The 20,587-nt window shown below is 27.6% G+C and overlaps 1 protein-coding gene across 2 annotated transcripts in view; it reads right to left on the minus strand.

Annotated features, from left to right (window-relative positions):
* Positions 1 to 17,697, minus strand: part of LOC136076650 (NACHT, LRR and PYD domains-containing protein 13-like) — a 42,176-nt gene extending 24,479 nt beyond the window's left edge. Inside the window, exons 1-2 of one of the 2 annotated variants that reach the window (XM_065789960.1) lie at positions 11,895 to 12,181; positions 4,190 to 4,237 (exon numbers count right to left, since the gene is read on the minus strand). In XM_065789960.1, the coding sequence (XP_065646032.1) occupies positions 4,190 to 4,237; positions 11,895 to 12,141 (295 nt within the window). In that variant the 5' untranslated portion in view covers positions 12,142 to 12,181. Of the gene's footprint in view, positions 1 to 4,189; positions 4,238 to 11,894; positions 12,182 to 17,555 lie in introns of those variants that run through there. The other variant, XM_065789962.1, reaches the window with a different exon arrangement.
* Positions 17,698 to 20,587: the final 2,890 nt, after the last annotated feature.

The raw sequence follows: 20,587 nt of genomic DNA on the forward strand, positions 1-20,587 counted from the left end.
TATTGAGATCAGTAACGTCATAGCATTTGTAATTGACAGAACTGGGAAATTTATTTAAATCTTCAAAGATATTTTTATGATTGCTTGGAGTCTCAAAAGAGTTTAATGAACTAGTAGATATATTCTTGCACAATAATGTTGACTTAAGCTCCAAGTTGGAAATCGAGCTAAAGACCATCTTAGATAAACAGCTATGATAATACGAATGTAAAAAGCCATTTAAAAGAAGATTATAAGAGTGTGCATCAATTTGGTTACACTTTAAATGGACCCATGAGTTACAAAAACAACATTAGATTGCTCTTTGATAATCAGTTATATTTTAATGACATGTGTTGCAGAGAGATTTAAATACAATTCTTTAGAATAAAAATATGTATATACATGCAGTATATACATATATATACAGTATACTAGTTAAAATGACTAAAGTGTGAAATAGAGATTTTTATAACAATATAAAGAAAGAAGAACAATGATAGAAAAAATTGATTAACACTAAAAGTAACTAAAAGCTAACAGTTAAAAAATTTAACAATCAAAATAAATTAAACTTTGATAAAAACTAACTAACATTAAAAGTAACTATGACAACAAAAAATATCAAATATAAAAAAACTAATAATAATATAATAACATACTATAATAATAATATATACTAATAATAATATAACTACTGTTAACTGCTACCATTTCACTTTACTTTCGTTCTTTTGTTTTCTTTTTTTAATTTAAGTTTATGAAGTGATCTTTTGTTGTTTTTTTTTTAATTTTTTTGTCTTTTCTTCACGTCTTTTTATATTTATATTTTTCCTTTTAGAATGAATTTTTGTGTGCCTATTTGCTTCAAGTTAATTTAAATGAAATCGATGAATTATTTGTGCTTATAAAATAAATTATTATTATTTTTGTAAATAGTTTTGTTTTTTCTATATTCTTTATATTTATCTTAATTTTTTCTTTTACCGTTATAAAAATGCATCTGCCAATTGCGAAGACTTCGCAAGAAATGAAAAGCATTTATGGTTTTAGAGAAATCTCAATTAAAAAATGACTGGACTTTTCTGTGTCTGTGATTAAAGGTGGAGTTGACACATGATACCAGGATTTTTTTTTTAAGATTATTCACCTCCCCAAGGCGCGAGGGGGGCCACTACAGTCGAGGAGGCTACTTATTTTTTTGTGTTTTTTTTTATTTTTTTTTAATTGTTATTTGTGGTGCAACCCTCTCTCAACTTTTAAACTCCGAAACACGAACCTTGCCGAGCAAGGCCGCTGCGCGGAGAAACTAAGTTGAGCGCAGTACTTCCAGGGACGTGGTGGGAGTCGAACTCCGAACCTCCTGCTTACAAAACGAGCGCTCTTACCACTACACCACTACCGCATCATTTTCCGATGCTACACATGTTGTCAAAAGAGTAAACAATCAACATTTTCAATGTTTTTGAATGTTGAAGCATACAATGCTTATATTTTGTTCTTGTAAATTCACCTAATGTATAAAAATGGGGATTCATATAGAAGTATATAATATTTGAAGGGATCATCAAAAAGTCCTCTTAAAAAAAAAAGATGCATATAACAACCCTCCCGTAGTAGTTGCAAATAGTAAGCTTTGCCAAATAATTCCAAAATACTACCTATACAATCAAGCGATTTCAGAGAGGCACAAAAAAGATTCTTTTTGTAGTGAGTACACAACAGAAAGAACCTTTTTGTACTCACAACAAAAAGATTCTTTTTGTATATATATATACATATATATATATATATATATATATATATATATATATATATATATATATATATATATATATATATATATATATATATATATATAAACTGTATTTTTTTTCTGTAGAACAAAATTATCTAAGTGTAAAAAGGTTTTGTCTAACGCCAAAACCCGCTATTCTCAGGTCATGAAATCGCGTATCTTATCTAAAAAATTAGGCTCTTGTGACTTCTGGAGAATCTTTAATAATATCAATAATAAGGGCAAACGTTGAATTCCACCTCTCTTGTATGGTTCAGACTTTGTCACCTCACCTAAAGCTGAATTGTTTGCTAAAACTATTCAGCTTTGTCTTTAGGTGAGTTTATTTTGTCTTTATGGTTTTAACTACTAGTTGCATTCTACCTGATATTGCCAACAAACATGTTGATTCATTGCTTGACATTCATATCACTCCAGCTTCTGTATCTAAAGTGATTTCCTGCCTAGACTCTTCTACAACTTATGGCCCGGACAACATACCTATAATTGTCTTGCAGAAGTGTTTTCTGGAGCTGCCGTCGATAATCTCAAAACTATTCAACAAGTGCTTATCAGAGTCTTGTTTTCCAGCCTGCTGGAAAGCGGCATCTGTTATCCCTTTCTTCAAAAAATCTGGAGAGCAATCTGATTTGTCTAACTACCGTCCCATAAGTCTTCTTCCTATCATAAGCAAGGTTTTTGAATCTTTTATTAACAAACACTTAATTTCTTACCTTGAATCTAATAACTTACTTTCTGATCATCAATATGGATTTCAATCTTCTCATTCTACAGCTGATTTGCTAACAATAATAACTGATAGGTTTTATTGTGCATTCGATAAAGGTGGAGAGGTTAAGGCCAGAGCTCTTGACATTTCAAAAGCTTTTGATAAAGTTTGGCATGCTAGTCTTCTCCATAAGCTTTCTTCTTATGGTGTATCTGGCAACATCTTTAAGATTATTGAATCCTCTCTTTCCAATCGTAGTATAAAATTTGTCCTCGATGGACAGCACTCTTCTTCTTATTCTGTAACTTTAGGGGTTCCTCAAGGTTCTATTCTTGGCCATATACTCTTTTTAGTTTACATTAACGATCTTCCAGATATTCTCACATCTAAGGTGGCATTGTTTGCTGATGATACTACCATTTATTCTTGTTGTGATAAGAAGCCAACACTCTCTGATTGCTTGGAGGGCATTTGAGCTTGAAAAGGATCTCACTTCTGCTACAGCATGGGGTTCACAGTGGCTGGTGAACTTCAATACAGATAAAACTCAATTTTTTTCAGCCAATCATTATCGCAATAATTTAGATCTTCCTATATTTATGAACGGTGATGTACTCGATGTCACCTACTCTTCATCTTCTAGGAATAACTCTTACTTCCAATTTTTCTTGGAAACCATATATCAAATTAGTTCTAAAATTAGCATCTGCTAAGGTTGCACCTCTTTATCGAGCTTGTCACTTTCTTACTTCAAATTCTATTCTCCATCTCTTTAAATCTCAAATCCGGCCTTGTATGGAATACTGTTGCCATATCTGGTGCGGTTTTTCTAATGATGCCCTTCCTCTTTTAGACAAGGTGCAAAAACGCATTGTAAACATAGTTAGACCTGCTCTTGCAGCCAACCTCCAACCATTATCACATTGTGGCAGTGTTGCTTCTCTTTCACTTTTGTACAAATACTATAATGGGCACTGCTCTAAGGAGCTAGCATCTCTTGTGCCATCTTCCTCGAACATCAGCTCTTTGGAATTTGCTTCCTTCATCTTGCTTTCCTGATGCATATAATTTGCAATCCTTTAAGTCGTCCGTCAATCGTTATCTTGCTCTACAATCTTCATCTTTTTTCTTTCAGTAACTTCCAACTTTAATTAGTGGCTGCCTGCAGCCTTGTTGGAAGCAAAAACGTTAAAAAAAAAAAAAAAATTAAATTTAATATACTACCAATGGACACAGTGAGGTCTTGGTCATAATTATTTACTTTTAAACAAGATTAAAACAACTATTTTTTTTTAAAATATCATGTTTATAAGTAAAATTAAAATAAGATATCCCTTGATAAATGAATATAACAAATTTGTTTTATTTAATTAAGTAATTCTTATATTTTTTAAATGTTTTAAAGCAACCAAGGATAATAACCATTGATAACCAATGATAGTTTACATGAGCAACTGACAAAGTAAACAAAACTAATGATTGTAACATTATTAAAGCAATCTGAATCAACATGATGCTAAATTTAATGTACAGTATTCTTTTACAATGTAATAAAAGTCATATTAACAATAATCACAATATTTGCCTCTAAATCATCTGTCACTAAATCATCTTAAATATCTATCACCATTTATAACATAATTTAAGGAAAACAAGCCATACTTAATCCTGATTGTTAAAGTTAAATAAAACATATGAATTACCTTTCTTAGCAGAAAATTTTGTCGAGCTTACTGGTGAATTTGAAGTTTCTAAACGATATATAAAAAAATTGGTGTATATTTATTTAAATGAACATGAAAAAAATAATAATGTGGATTTTTTACCGCAATCTAATTAAGTATTTAAATAAAAATAAAATAATTAAATGAGTCACAATAATAAACATTTTAATTAAATTATAGTCAAATTCAAAGGAAATTATAAAATTCAACTGAAATAAATAAAATCATTCACCATTTTTATTGTACCTTTAAAACAAACAAAACTGAAACTCAATTCAGGAGAAACAAAATACAACATAAAAATAGGGGATTTTTATGTCGGAGTTTGTTGTCTAAAGGCTTTAGATTTTTCTTGATTAAGTAGAGGCTAGAGATTGTCTCGATAAAATAACTTATTGCGGGCAGATGTTAACTGAATCCAGCTAAATATCCCTGTCTATGGGCTCTTGGTTAAGTAAAGACTAAAGAAAGTGTCTTGTTAAAGTTATATATATTGGGTAGATGTTAACTGCATTTTGTTAGTGCAGATGTTAACAGCTACTGTCTTGTAAAATAGGCAACCCAAGGCAAAGACTTCAGGAATAAGTAAAACAATTTTATTGACCAGCCTCAAACCTCTTCTTCTTTTAAAGTTCAGGAAACCTGACTACCAGCCAGTTTCAGAACCATAAAACTGAGTTTTAGAGCTCTACTTTCAAGTAAACTTTATAGCAACCATAAAAAGCCACTTGAAAAGTCATTGAAATTCTTCAAAAGATATATACAGAAGAAATAGAATTAAACAGTAACAGAAGGCAATAGAAATAACCATAACGGGTGATGCGGAAGTTATCGGACAAAATAAAAACATCAATAACTTATTTATAAATAAAAAAACAAACTAATATTATATTTTTCTTTTAATAAAGCATTTATCTTTTAATAAAAATATATTATTATTTATATGAAAAAACACCACCATCTGCAATTGATCTCAATTTTGCTCTGACGCCTTTAATATGCGACTGTAAAAAGTTTAAATCAACTTCTTGCAGTTTTAGTTTAATGCGATCAATAAAAACTTGCTGTGTTAAAGGTTGCCAATCTTCCTCGTAAAAAAATTTTCAATTGGTTGTGCTTGAGGCACATTTGGGGGATTGGATTCTTTATCGTCGTAATAGACATATTGGTCCATCCAATTTAGAGAATCTTTAAAATAATAAGAGCTTGCAAAATCTGGCCAAAATAAATAGTTAAAGTCTCTTTGATACTTGTGAATAAATGGAAGAAGTCATTTTTCTAAACATTCATTAATATAGATTGATGAATTGATCCCTACAGCCTTGGAAGTGCGAAACAATAGCTCAGACATACCACGGTCAGATATGGCTATCCACATTAATAATTTTTTTGGAAATTTCTCTTTTCCTATAAAACGAACACATTCTGGGCATGTCTTTTTTGTTGTTTGGGTAGTATCCAGAATTTCCAGGCATGTTGTCCCCTGCAAAACAAAAGAATTTTCCGTCATCGATGACTAGAAGTGATTTTGTATTATAAAATTGGTTAACTAGTTTCCTACTTCTTTTCTTTGCCTTTATTTGTTGTTCTATAGTGTATTTTGGAGTCTTTTCACGTTTTCTATATTTAATATTCATTTTTTTTAACTGATGACCAATTGTCGATTGATTTACACCAAATTTAATACCTATTTTTCTCTGACTGAACCCTTTTCGATTGTTGACAAGTGTCGTTAATTCGACTTTCTTTTCTCTAGTCCAGGATGTCGGACGACCAGGGTGCTTTCTATCAGAAAACGATTGAACAGTTTCAAGTCTTTTTAGGTTATCATATATTGTACTTCGAGCAAATCCTTCTTTTTCAAAATGATTTACGATTTTTTTCTCTTTTTATATTAGGTTTATTGACAAAAAACATTTTTAGTCGCTTTCGAAAAGATTTTCGTTCAGCTGCATTTAACCTCATTTTAAATAATTGTGTTTCAAATAATAAAGTTTATATTTTATAGAACGTTTATGCCTACGCATAAAACCAGAAAAACTAATTATTATGCTCAAATAATGAAATTAGGATTTGTCCGATAACTTAGACAAATAATAGTATTCCAAAACCTATTATTTGTCGAGTTTTTTTTCCTTGAACATCAGTTCTTTGGAGTTTGCTCCCTTCATCTTGCTTTACTGATTCATATAATTTGCAACCTTTTACGTATTCTGTCAATTGTTATCTTGCTCTATAAACTTTATCTTTTCTCTTCCAGTAACTTTTAACTCTAATAGTATTTGCTAGCAGCCTTGTTTGAAGCGAAGATGTTAAAAATATAAATATATATTTTTAAAAAAGAACAAAATATTAGAACTGTAGTTTTTCTGTAAAATTGATTTTAATGCACATTGATATAAAAACAAATAATTATTATTTTGGTTCTTTTTACAATTTTTTTTAATTAAAAAGTCAAAACATTTTTGGCTGTAAAATATATTGTTTAGCTGGAAACAGATGAAATAAATTTGTGTAGTTATAGCTGCTATGGTTTATAAAACAGAAAATTTTTATGTCAATTGAAAATTATCAGGTCTTTAAAACATTAACATATGTCATTGTTTCATTAAAAAATACATTAGTGGTTATAATTAGTAAAAAATAGTTCATATTTCAGGACTTAGTGGTCAGTTGAGGGTACTTGTCTTACACATTAATTGTTTTTCTAACAAAATAGGTCTTTAAAGCTAGTTCTTTATCTCCAATGTAAAACAGGCAAAATATTTTTATCATAAGAATAATCGAGGAGTGGACTTGCAAAACCTGATAATTCACTTTTTTGTCATTTCGAGATAATTGGCAAAAACTGTTTTCAGAAAATCTGTTTGTTATGCAGTTGTAATTGAAACACTATTGTATGCATATTAATTTGTGATAGAAATATTGGATTCTGCATGTCCTGAATTATTTTCCTGATGGAAAAATACAAGAGCTCTCCAGTGGTGTGCGCAAGTCAGATTTTTTGAAAAAGTGAATTATCAGGTTTTGCAAGTCCATTCCTCAATCTTTGTCAGCTAAATAATAAAGGTAAATATAAGTAAAATGATAATATCTTTTTTATTATCATTTTATTTCAATACCATATTTTCTATATATTAATGCAACAATATTATATTTTCAGGTACAAACCTCATTACATCAAACAAAACTGCATAGCTAACATCGTAATGTTCCCATATCGCAACATTTTATTTTAATCTAATAATTGTCCTATTTATAGCATGCATATCAATGAGTGAATGATATGTTGTTTTTACAACTAGTAACAAATATTTTTCGATCCAAAAAAAATATTTCAATTTTTGGAGTAGTAAAGTTGTGAAGACTCAACTTAAGTGGTGCTAAAGCTCAAAGATTTTGCATTATTGATAAATTATAAAAATATACTATTTTTCATACAAATGTTACCAAATTTGATATAAATAAGCTATCAACATTTAAATTAAAGATGTAATTATGAAAACACCAAATATAAATTAATTTAAATATTTATTTGCAGTGTTTGAATATGGAAACATTTGGCAGTATAAGGATAAGGATTCTTCTTAATTGATTATGAAATGATTTTCTATGAAATGAATCACTGAACAGGTTCAATATCTAAAATCCTTGCAATTTATTATTTGAAATTGAACTTGTAATAACTTCTTAGACAGATCTATGGATGGCTTAGAAGAAGGTTAATTTCCTTATATCTTTCTAAAAATAAAAAAGATATTTTAAATTTTAAGCATATTTGTTTTGGCAAATATTTTGCACAATACTTACTTTTCTCTACTTTTAATTACTAAACTTATGTTATGTTATCATTCTGTATGATCACATAACATAAGTTTGGATCACAACAAGTTATGTGAATTGTGGACTTGTCAGTTACTCCACAATTTAAAGTAAATAAATTCATGGTGTAAATAAATAGCTGTATTTTTATCTACTTCAATCAGTCTTTTTACTTAATATCAAGTCTTTTTCCACATCATAGAAACTCAAAACTTTCTTGACATCTTAAGATTTCACATGTGTTTGTTTGTAACAAATTTCTTTGTATATTAAACCAATTGAACAACTGGCTTTTTTTAACTAATTATAATTTTCATTAAAATTTTTATTTGTTCTTATATTGAATGATGAAAGATATGAAAAAAAAAAGACTTAAGAATTTGAAAATTTTTAAACTGATTATCTCCAGCTTATAACATAAACTTTGTGTAAAATTAAGATAGAACTTCTTTAACGTGAAATTCAAGTTACTAGAACTGTAACTGAGATACTGAAACTTAACAAATCTCTTGAAATAAAAATTCAAAAATAAAAAAAAACATTTTTTTTTATTAAACAACAGTTTTTATATTTTTAACTCCTGCAGTTTTTTTTTTATTGTTTTTTTTTTAATGAAGGAGATTTACTGGAGTATTTTTTTATTATGGAGTTTGCTACACATAAAACCATAACTTTTATGCAAATCAAGATATATTTCTTTTTGTATAAGGCTTTAGAAAACTCAAGAAATGGGTTCCATTATTTCAAATCGATTACTTTATAAAAGCTTTAATTTTATGATATTTTAGCCACAAAATTAAAGCTTTTATAAAGTATTATGTTATTGAGCTCTTCATTCTATACAAAAGTTAGGTACAATTAATTATCACCTTTAAACAAATATTACCTATGTTAAAGCTACGTGTGTGACACAATGTGTTTTTAAAACCAATGGTTCAAAAAAAAAAAAAAGTCAATAAAAGACATAGGGACTGAGTATTGAAATCTTTTATTGTTTGAGACGCTAAAAGTTGGAGTGAAATTTTTTTATTAGTTTATCAAAGCTTGTATACCAAAACTTGCATTTCTAATATAACTTTATTTTAACTTTGCAAAGTAAAATAATCCAAAAATAACTTGCTCATTCGGCAACATTTATTTTACAAAACATTTTATTTAGTACTTAATGAGCAGTTTTTAGAAATTTTGTTAAAATGAACCTCTAAAAAAATTTTTTTCACAAATTAATTTTGGGAAAGTAACATTGTAGAGCAGTTGTCAATAGCTACTACTAGAAATAATTTAATACTTTTATGGCTTTGAAATATGGCTATGAGACACAGGTTACATTAAAACAATGAGGTACTCATCTGATTTTTACCTGTTACCTAAACTTATAGTTGCTGTAGACTTTTAACAGTAGTTACAATTTGTTCATAATCAGCAAATTGAAGCATATTATAAAGAATATTTTCATTTTAATATTTGATTAAATATTTTATCTTTTTATCTTTAATAAACCTTTTTATGACTTTAAAATTACCGTATTTGTAGATTTTGTTTTTAACTGTTTTAATGAAAAATAACAATTGCTTTTATCATCATAAACCATTGACCGTTTATTCAGGGTGGCCAGCCAAAAGCTAATTTAAAATTCTAGGGTATTTCCAGGACTTTTCAAGGATAATTTGTGGTTTTTTAAGGATATAACTTTTCACGACTAGAAAAAAACAAAATATATTGTTTTCAAAATATGTTTTATATATAGATATATGTTGTAATATAGTATGGTACAAGTTAAAAAATATTTCATATTGTATATATATAGATACACTAGGTTATCAGTCACTTCCATATTATCTCTTTCTTAGATAGCTCAAGTATTTTTAGTGAAATATCAAGCTCTTTAATTGCCAATTCTTTTTATAAAATTGTGTTTCTAAAGGAATTTGCTTTCGTAAGCGTAAGTTTTGCTTTTCTTCTGCTTCAATGCTTACCTTGTCAGCATCAGTTTTAAGAACTTTGATGCACTTTGCAAAAAAAAAATTTTTTTTTTATATAATTACAAATTCTTTATCAATCAATTTAAGTTTCTTGCTTACTTTGTCTTCTTTTTGCTTGCTTACTTTGTCTACCTTTAACTGATCCTTATTTTCCTTCAACACTGAACTGTACCTATTTCATGCTAACCTTCAGCTTTTTGAAAGATCACTGGGAAGCTCATACTGATGAATAACAATGTCATGGGAATTGATGCGGTTATAAATTGTACTTAGGGAGAACCTTTGTAGAAAATCTACAAGAGATCTTTCTTGTAGATTTTCTACAAACAACTGCTTGTTAACACTAAATCCTTGTTCTATTGACTATTGGCCATGAGAAAATACAAAAATAAAAGCACAGACATTCTACAATGCTAAATACTTTTGAGTTTCATGCAATACCAAGAAATTTATCAACAGAATCAGTTAATTCATTAAAAGACTCAAATTTAATTATTATCATTTCAAAGACTCTAAATCGAACATATTCTGCACCAAAAAATTCATCAAATTGTTGTTTAGCATCATCTGCATTGTCAGTTGAAAGCCGTTTTAATGCACTTAATCTCCCAACAAGACCCTTGAATTTCAGAGTGGATACTTCCATGTTTTGAACCATTGCATTCGAGACAAAGATGAAGCATTACTCTTTAAAGAATACTTCAATGGGGATCTTTCTTGTAAATTTTGCAATAACATTACAATAATTTGACTACATTATTTCTTAAATTCTAATTTCTCTTCTGGTTAACAATGAAGAGAACTTAGCATTTCAGTGCTGTTCTTATGTCATTTTGGTCTACTTCTAGTTACTTATTTGATTTCTCTACTTCAATCTTTGATAAACTAAATGCAAACTTTGATGCTATTGTGTAATCAGAGAATTTGAATATTTCATTTAAATTTAAGCACAATCTTAAAGAAAAATGTGAGATTACTACATTCAAGCTCCATATTAATTCTGCCTAGGTAACTAGATTTATAGTTTGTATTTTTTTTAAATTAGGAGAACTTTTATGTAAGTTACTGATGGAACACAGCTAATTAATTTGCAACAAGCATTCTAAAATTCAGGAAAACATATTTAAATAAAAGTAAAAAAAACTTAATTTAAAATAAAACTACCAGTAAAGAATGTATCTGCTGCCTTATGTGTCTTTGCATTAAATTTATGCTTTTTACCAGTCGGATGAGAATCCAAGGCAGATACTCCCATGTTAGAAATATCAATATCCGTTCTGCACCAACTATAGTTTGCATTTTGAGAATTTGAAATACAAAATTTTACCCAAGAAGAATACTTTTGTTGTATAGCCATTCTGTTTGAAAAAGTCAGAAAATACATAACTTATAAATTCAGTAGAAATCTACGCAATATTAATATTTCTGTAAAAGGTAATAACATGATAATGAAATATTGAAGTATTTCAGAAAAAAATTCAAGGATTTCCAGGATTGCTAAAAGCGGTGTTTTTCCAGGACTTTTCCAGGACCTACCAAATTCCAGGACATTTCCAGGTTTTCAAGGACCGTTGGCCACCCTGTTATTGTTCTGCAATAAATAATTGGCCTTGTTTCTAGGTTATATGGTTACCCCTTTGTATCAAATTTTTTGCGGACCTGATGCTGAACTCTAACATTTTTAAGTAGGAAATTTATTGTCGACCTTAAACTTTATTAACTCCAAGGGGAGTATATGCAGTATATGTATTTAAACACACACATACTAGCAGTTATGGTATGACACCATCAATTACATATTAAAAGTGGCTAAATCTATTATATGTAAATTACATGTGATTTGATGCATAGGATAAACATAATAATACTATAAAACTCACTGGAAAAATGTTTTGCCAGGTCATTCCTTCCGATTTTGTGAAGTACCTCAACAAAAGCATTGTAGTGATCAACCCCAAGAACCATACAATGTTCTAAAATTTGAATTAATTCAATAGAAGTTTTGATCTTTTCAAGATGAGCAAAGCCAATTTTTGATGAATAATAAAATTTAAGTGCTTCAACATCTTTTTCCAGCAGATTATTTGCAATCTTCAGCAAAATATCTTTATATTCCTCATTATCCATATTTTTGTATAAAATTTTGTATAATATTTTAAATACTTTCACACTTCATAATTATATAATATTATTAATAATTATATAATATAATTATTAATAACTGTTTCATTATATAAACATATAGTACATAGTATATATAATTCAATAAAATCAGTAAAGTATTATGTGTGTGTGTGTGTGTGTGTGTGTGTGTGTGTGTGTGTGTGTATATATATATATATATATATATATAAGGGCTAATCTAAACGGTTTTATTATTTAACATTTTTTATGTTTTAATTATTGCAAATATTGTTTTTTTTCGAGAATAAAACACTGATATTCTGCTAAAGTTCGCCGCTACAAGAAGGTACCGTTGCACAAAATTTCTTTCCTAGAATAAACCCTGATATATATATGTATATATCTATATATACATACATACATACATATATATATATATATATATATATATATATATATATATATATATATATATATATATATATATATATATATATATATATATATATATATATATATATATATATATATATATATATGGTAAAGCTACAGTTAAGGGGCCTAAAATAATTTTACTTTTTCGCTTGTTGCGCTCTCGCCAGAGAAGACTTTTCAAACATTAGAAATATTAAGTGAAATAATAAAAGAAAAAGGATTGCTGCACCTTGCCAAACCCTTAGCCGATGTAGCAGCACTTCCTTGTAGCAGCAGGCTATAAGATAATCAATGTAGCATCACTCCCTTGAGGCAAGAAACTATAAAATAATTGATGTATGTACTGAAGTAAATAAATATTCCTCATGTTTAGGTACCTTCATTCGTGTCCGTTTAATATCTATACTATTTTAACATCGCTTTCAAAAAGTTTTCTGTTTTTTTATGTTTTTCAAATTACATGAGGGATAGAGTTTTAAAAAGCTAGCAAAAAATTTCAAAATACATCAAAATTTTCAAAATACATCAAAATACAAAAATTTTCAAAATACATCAAAATACATCAAAAATTTCAAAATACATGAGGGATAGAGTTTTAAAAAGCTAGCAAAAAATTTAACTGTTAAATTTGGTTGTATTATTTCGTTTAGTAAATTTAAAAAATAACTTTAGATTAGCAATCCAAGCCTTAAATGGTAACCTGTACAACATTTTTTCTAAAAACTAAATTCAGATTATCAAAAACCTGAAACTAAAAAAACTAAACATCAAACCTAAAAATGCATATAATTTAAAGATTTTCGCTAACAATATAAGACACTTACATAAAACAATAAAAATCTTTAAAAGAAACCCTACCCATTTACATACACAATAGGATATTGGAAAGTCAATGAAGATGAAGCTGAAGATATTGACATAAGCCAGGAAGGAGTTGTAGCAGATTAATACTTAAAGATCTGGAATTCATTTAAAACTTTCATTATTTTGTTAAGCTTTATTGTCTAAGACATGTCTTTTTTGAAAATTTTGTATACAAATTTTTATTTAATTTTAATTTTTTTTTAAACTTTCTGTAGTATTAGTTACTACATTAGCTGACACATGATTATTTTACATTTTAGATAAGGCTTTCTGAAAACTCTAAATATGATGATGTTCATTTATATGTCAAATAAGAAAATTTGCAAAAACTTGTGATAATTAAAACTTGGGAACAAAAATACCTAAAGAAGTTAGCACTCCTGTCTATGTTGGCTTAACTAACTGTTAATCCAACAAGAAATTAAATTTTTTATCTAAATTTAAATTCATGAACAGCTTCTAAATTTAATCTAAAAAGTTATGACCATTATTTACAACCCCCTCGTTTAGGGATGGATGGAAACTTCATTTGGTCATAATTTTGGAAAAATTTGAAGCCTGTTAATGAATTTAAATTAAGTATCACATTTACTTAATCCCGTCACATATTTAAATAAGGTTTTTTTCATGGTACATAGTGAATATCTTATGACCTATATTTTAAAGTCTACTTTTTGAAGTGCTAACCTTTTGGGATATTTTTATTCGCAAAAGGTAATTGCCGGCAGTGCCGGCAAATAATTCTGAGATTAATTGCCGGCAGGATAATTAAAAATATAAATTTAAAAACTTCATTTATTTAAATGTTTGCGTAGCTCGATGGATGACATAGTTACTAGTACATGCGGGTATCTGAGTTCGAATCTGCCTGTATATCTGTTTTATTTCGTCAAAATGTATGTTTTATTTCAAACAGTACTAACTTTTTTTAGTATTATCCATTGTTAGTGTTTATTAATTTTTATTTATTATTATTTATCATTTATTAGATTTAAGTTTAAAAGGTGCCTCAAAGTGTACATACATCATCTGATATAGCCGTAGGCGACGCAGAGTATGAGTTAGGAATAAGCGCAGCAAAGTCTAAATACAAAGACTGACTTGAATAGGGATGTAGGGATGGGCAAAGTGAAGAGTACATACCAACGACTGACTTTGATAGGGTTAGACCTGTATAGAGTGTTCATAGATTTACTGAGGGTTTTGGTTTGGGCAAGCAGTCTGTAATTAATAAAAAAAAGTCTTCATTATTTTTTAACATTAGCTTAAAAAAAGTTATAAAAGTAAATAAAATAAATAAATATTACTTTGCATAATTTAAATTGTTTTTTTAACACCAAAACTAACAAACTAATCGAATCACTGTATTTATTACATTTACATTGTTTCTTTACTTGCGCTGCCAGCAAATAACGTCAGAATAATTTGCCGGCATTGCCGGCAATTACCGCTAGCCATTTTTATTCCCAGGCTCCAATCGTTTTTTTTTCTCTTCATAAATCTTTTTTTTACATTCTCATTTGATACATGCATGAGCAAACTTAAATTTATGACAATTTTTAAATAAAATGACTTGAATAGAATTTTACTTGCTTTTAAAATGGGCCTAAGCAACCCCCTTTATATATATATTTTTCTAATAAATCTATCTATTATAAAGTGGGATAAAATAAAGATTTTTTATTATAAATGTCATAGTATATTGTGAATATCTTGTGTGCTATATTTTAAAGTCCACTTTTTGAAGTTGTTTTCCTGAGTATCCACCTTCAAAATGGCATATCTTTTTTTTTAGTTGACCTAGGATAATTATTTTAGTATTAAAGCTTGTCAGTTAATAATCTCTTTATAATAAAATTAATTTGGTTTAAAATAATAAGTTTACATTTTTTATGAAGGTACCTTCTTATGTTTATATTAAAGAGTTACTACTTTGAGCAAGTCTTCACACGAGAGCGCAAAAATAAAAATTTGTTAGGCCGCTTAACTATAGCTTTACTTATATATATATATATATATATATATATATATATATATATATATATATATATATATATATATATATATATCTAAAATTATCTCTGGTGTAACTTCACACTTACTCATTGTCTGGTGTGTTGGTCAAACAGCTCAGATCCTTTGGGGTGGAATAATATCCAAAACATTTAATATCAGTAATGGAGTACGACAAGGAGGTATACTGTCTCCTCTTCTATTTAAAATATATATTAACGATCTTAGTGTTTTACTCAATAAAACTACCATAGGCTGTTGCTTGGGTCCTTCTCTTGTTAACCATCTTTTTAATGCTGATGATATTGTCCTGTGTGCAAAAGTGTCCTCAGCCAAAGGTCTCCAAATCTTACTTGATTTATGCTCCAGTTATGCTGTGAAACATGATATAGTTTATAACAATATTAAGTCTCAAATAATGTTTTTTGAAATTTATAAACCCCTTCTAAATTTTAAAATTCTTGTTTCACATTATCTGGCATGGTTCTCACATACACTAGTCAATATAAATATCTGGGTCACTTGATCTCAAACAATATGCAGGATGACAAAGATATTTTAAAACATGTGCGCTCTATGTATCCTAAAACTAACTTCATCCATAGAATGTTCAGCTCTACACAAATACAAACAAAGATCATGTTATTTAATGCCTTTTGCAGCCAAATCTATGGATGACAGCTGTGGTATCTTTGGAGAAAAGACTCAATCCATTGCCTATGTGTTGCATATAATAATGCACTTTGCTTGATATTAAACAAGCCACCATGGAACAGTGCAAGTGAATTATTTGTAAAGTATGGTGCCCATTCAATTAATGTTGTTATTCGCAAGCAACAATACTCCTCACTGTTACTGCTGCAGAATAGTGAGAACCTCGTCATAAAAGCTTTTGTTAACTCAGACAGGTTCTTGCAGTCTCCACTGATTTTTAAATGGAGAGCTGAGTTATATTTATTACACTTTAATTTCTTATCTTCATTTTATTTTATTTATTTATTTTTTATCTTGGGTTTTGTTTATATTCAAGTGTGTTAGTCTTTGTTTTATTCTAATCCACTTTATTTTACCCATTATATATTTATTATATTGGGCCTTGAGTCTGTCAATAAATTTTGATTGATTGATTGATTGATTAATATATATATATATATATATATATATATATATATATATATATATATATATATATATATATATATATATATATATATATATATATAAATATATATATATATATATATATATATATGTATATATATATATATATATATATATATATATATATATATATATATATGTATATATATATATATATATATATATATATATATATATATATATATATATATATATATATATATGTATATATATAATATATATACATTTATAATAATCATAATCGAACACCATAATCCTATAAATATAAGCAAAATTTTTAACTATTTTGCTAATAAAAATAATAATACAAAATTCAAAACCATTGAACAAACCATTAGGTAAACTAGACTTTAAAGCCTTTCTAATGGAACTTTTTGATAACTATGGAATTTATACTGTTATCTTGATGCAAGAATAGATAATGGTTCTTACGCAAGTAGGTAGTAAAAGTTTCCAAAATCTGTGTTAGCAGATGTAGTTGTGTTAGCAGATGTGTTAGGTGGTTAGAATAAAATTAGGTAATGAAAATGGAAACTCATAGTTTAAAGTTAAACTTTTCAAAGTGAAATACAATTAATATAATTTTTAGAATAGAAATTTGAAGGATATCAAGTTGGAAAAGCGCCTAAAAAAAGATAAAAAATTTTCTATTTTAAATTTTAGGCGAGTCAAATATAAATGTTTGTATTTGACAATAAATAATTAATAGTCAAATCTAATAATAGATTTAAATGTTTGTATTTGACTATTATTAGTTAATAGTCAAATACAATAATATTAAATTTATATCCTTCTTTTATTTTAAAAATTTATATATTAATTTCATTTTATATATTTATATATTAAATGAATAAATACAATCTTTTCCTCAAGACAATTTTAATATGCTTCACTAACCAATAATAAGCAAATAACAAACTAAACATTATTAACAATAAACTTACATCCGTATCATTCATAAAATATTCTTATAATATAGTAAACACCACTTTTTTTTATTTGCCTTTAAAGAATGTTTAAAAATTTTCATAGTACGTTTGAGGCGATGGTTATATTTTACTGTTGCATTTCATTAGTTTCTTTAACGCGTGGTGCGACATTTTCCTGAGAATATCTCGATTTTTATTGGTTTAAAACTTTTAGGGATTGTCCATAAATAACGCAACGCAAAACTTATTTAAAAAACAAAAGTACTAGGCTTTTTTACGCGGAGATTTTCATTGAACTTACTAAATGCGCTAATTTGATTTTTTATTTAAATTAAGACTCTGCGAGGGAAAACTTTTGATCTCTTTTGTTTTGTTCGTTGGGAAAGTTTGCGTTTAGGTAATTTACGCACGATCCCTTAGGAGATTCGACTAAATATTAAAAAAAAAAGCCGCATTGAGGATCGGCAAAGACTCGAATCTAAATGAAAGACGAAATTATATCACACTCGGTGTAGTTAAGACAACTTTAAAATATTATAGCGTCTGTATGATATTTTGTTGACTACGACGTATTTCCTTTTTATTGATCAGGTCTGTGAATTATAAAAAGACAAAAAAAGTAAAATGAAAAATTTTGCAGCAAAATCCGAGACCGAAGTTTTTTTTTTGTTTTTTTGTTTAGGTGAAATGAACATAGTTCAATAATATCTGATTGTTTATTGGCTAAATAAAAAAGTTTTAAAAAAAACTATTTATGGTTAATATATATCAGAACCTATTGGGACTAAGATCTATAGTGGAATAAGGCACTTTTTCAAAAGATTTTAACTAAGTTTATGTTAACGTCGATGAGCGAAATTGATCTAAAGACTCTAAAATGGTGTTCTTTTGATAAATTATTAGGGGTATTAAAAAGGTTTTGAAAATTATATATAAGGTAAAGACAAGTTTCTTTAAATATTAAAAAGTCCTAAAGCAAAAAAAATCATAACATCTAAAGCTCTTGATTGGACATAATACGCTGAAATACGCTTACATACGCTTTCCAATCGAAGAGTTCAAATAATTTGTAAATTGTCTTAGCTTCACCGAGTATGCATATAAGGATTTTTATTTATTTATTTTTTTTCGTTCTTTTTTACAATTTTATCACGACATACATACATTTTTCAAAGAGAAAGTAACAATGTGGTTATAAAATACAATAACTAGTAATAAATATAAAATATCAAGAACGCGGGGACTTGAAGAAAATTAGATGATCTTGTCGTAGAGAACCGCTGAAAAAAAGCATAAAAACTGCTTTTAACACGATTAAATAAATACTGATACGTATAGAAAATGAAAAATAAGCGCAAGTTAAAATTACACTATCAACTCACAAAGGTGGAATAAAAAATTATATTATTTTGAACACTTTTTGGAACAAAGCATAATAAAACTTAAACATTATCTTAAAATTAAGTAGTTTAAAAGTTCGAAATATTTCATAATAAATACAATATTTTTTCAGTTTTTGTTTAAAGGAGAGATAACTTTAATTTTCGAGCATATTTAAAAATTTTTAGAAATTATTTTGTTCCATAAGAAAAACTCCACGAAAAGAAACGCACGATTTTTCAAGTTTTGTTATTTTCTTTTAATGTGTTTTTTCCAAAAAGATTTTCATCGATATAAATAACTAAGAAACTTGTGAAACTTTTTTTTATTAGTATATTGTCTATAAAAAGACAAGGCATGTCTTTAGGCAGTAGGTGTTTTTTTGTTGTGATGGAAAAGAATCCATATTTTTTTAATCAATATTCAAAGATAATTTATTTTAAACCAATCCGAGATTTTAACTAGTTTGTTGTTCGTGCTTGCAAATAGAGATATAATGTTGTTATGGGATAAAAATAGGTTAGTGTCAACTGCAAACATAATTGTTATTAAGTTTGAGGCTTTACAAAGATCGTTTATGTAAATAAGGAAAAGCAGTGGTACCAGTATTGACCTTTGAGGAACTCCACATTTATTATCAAGAAATTCACTCTTTTGTTCAGAATCAACGTAGACAAATTGCTTTACTTAGGTAATTTTTAACCCACTTTAAAACACTGCCAGTTATTCCGTAGTTAAGAAGAATTTCATTATCAATTGTATCAAAAGCTTTTGCTAAATCAATGAAAACTTCCCAAATGAATTGAGAACTCTCAAAGGATTTAGTTATACTTCTTGTAAACTGAATAACTGCATGTTCAGTAGAGTTCTTTTTTTTGAACCCGTTTTTGTTGTTATATATTAAATTATTTTTAGTCAGATGATATATATATATAGATTCTGTTATAAACAACTTTTTCTAAAACTTTTGAAAATACGGGGAGAATGGATATGGGACGATAATTGCTTACATTAGTTAAATTTCTTCCTTTATATATTGGTATAATCTTTGCTATTTTTAGTCGATTGGAAAAAACGCCTTGTTTGATCGAACAAGAATGTACCTTACAAAGTATGTGTTTTAGGACATTTTATGAGTTAATAACAGTTTTTCCATTGATATCGTCCGGACCAATCGCTTAGTTTAGTTTTAGCATTTTAAAGGCACATTCGTGTTCTTCAAATGTTAGTTCAAAAAATTTAAGATGAGAAGTAAGTGGAAAGAAGTGATCTTTTTTTAAATTGTTGACTTAAGGAATTTTTTTTGGCTAGATTTGGGCCAGCTGACACAAAATAATTACTTAACTCAGCAGCTATCTCTTCTTGATTAAATAAAGCTCATGATTTATTTTAATGGTTTTGTGTAAAGACATTTTATTTTTAATTCTCTAATGGATTTCCCAAGTGCGTTTAGAATTATTATAAAATTATTTTATAAAAATATTTTTCAAGTAAGTTGTTATTATAATTTTTTTTTAGATTTATTCGTTCAAAGGATTTAATTTTTATAACGGGTGATGCGGAAGTTATCGGACAAAATAAAAACGTCAATAACTTATTTATAAATAAAAAACAAACTACTATTAAATTTTTTTTAAATAAAGCATTTATCTTTTAATAAAAATATA

The sequence above is a fragment of the Hydra vulgaris genome, chromosome 02 (assembly GCF_038396675.1).
Source record: "Hydra vulgaris chromosome 02, alternate assembly HydraT2T_AEP".
Classification (NCBI taxonomy): Eukaryota; Metazoa; Cnidaria; class Hydrozoa; order Anthoathecata; family Hydridae; genus Hydra; species Hydra vulgaris.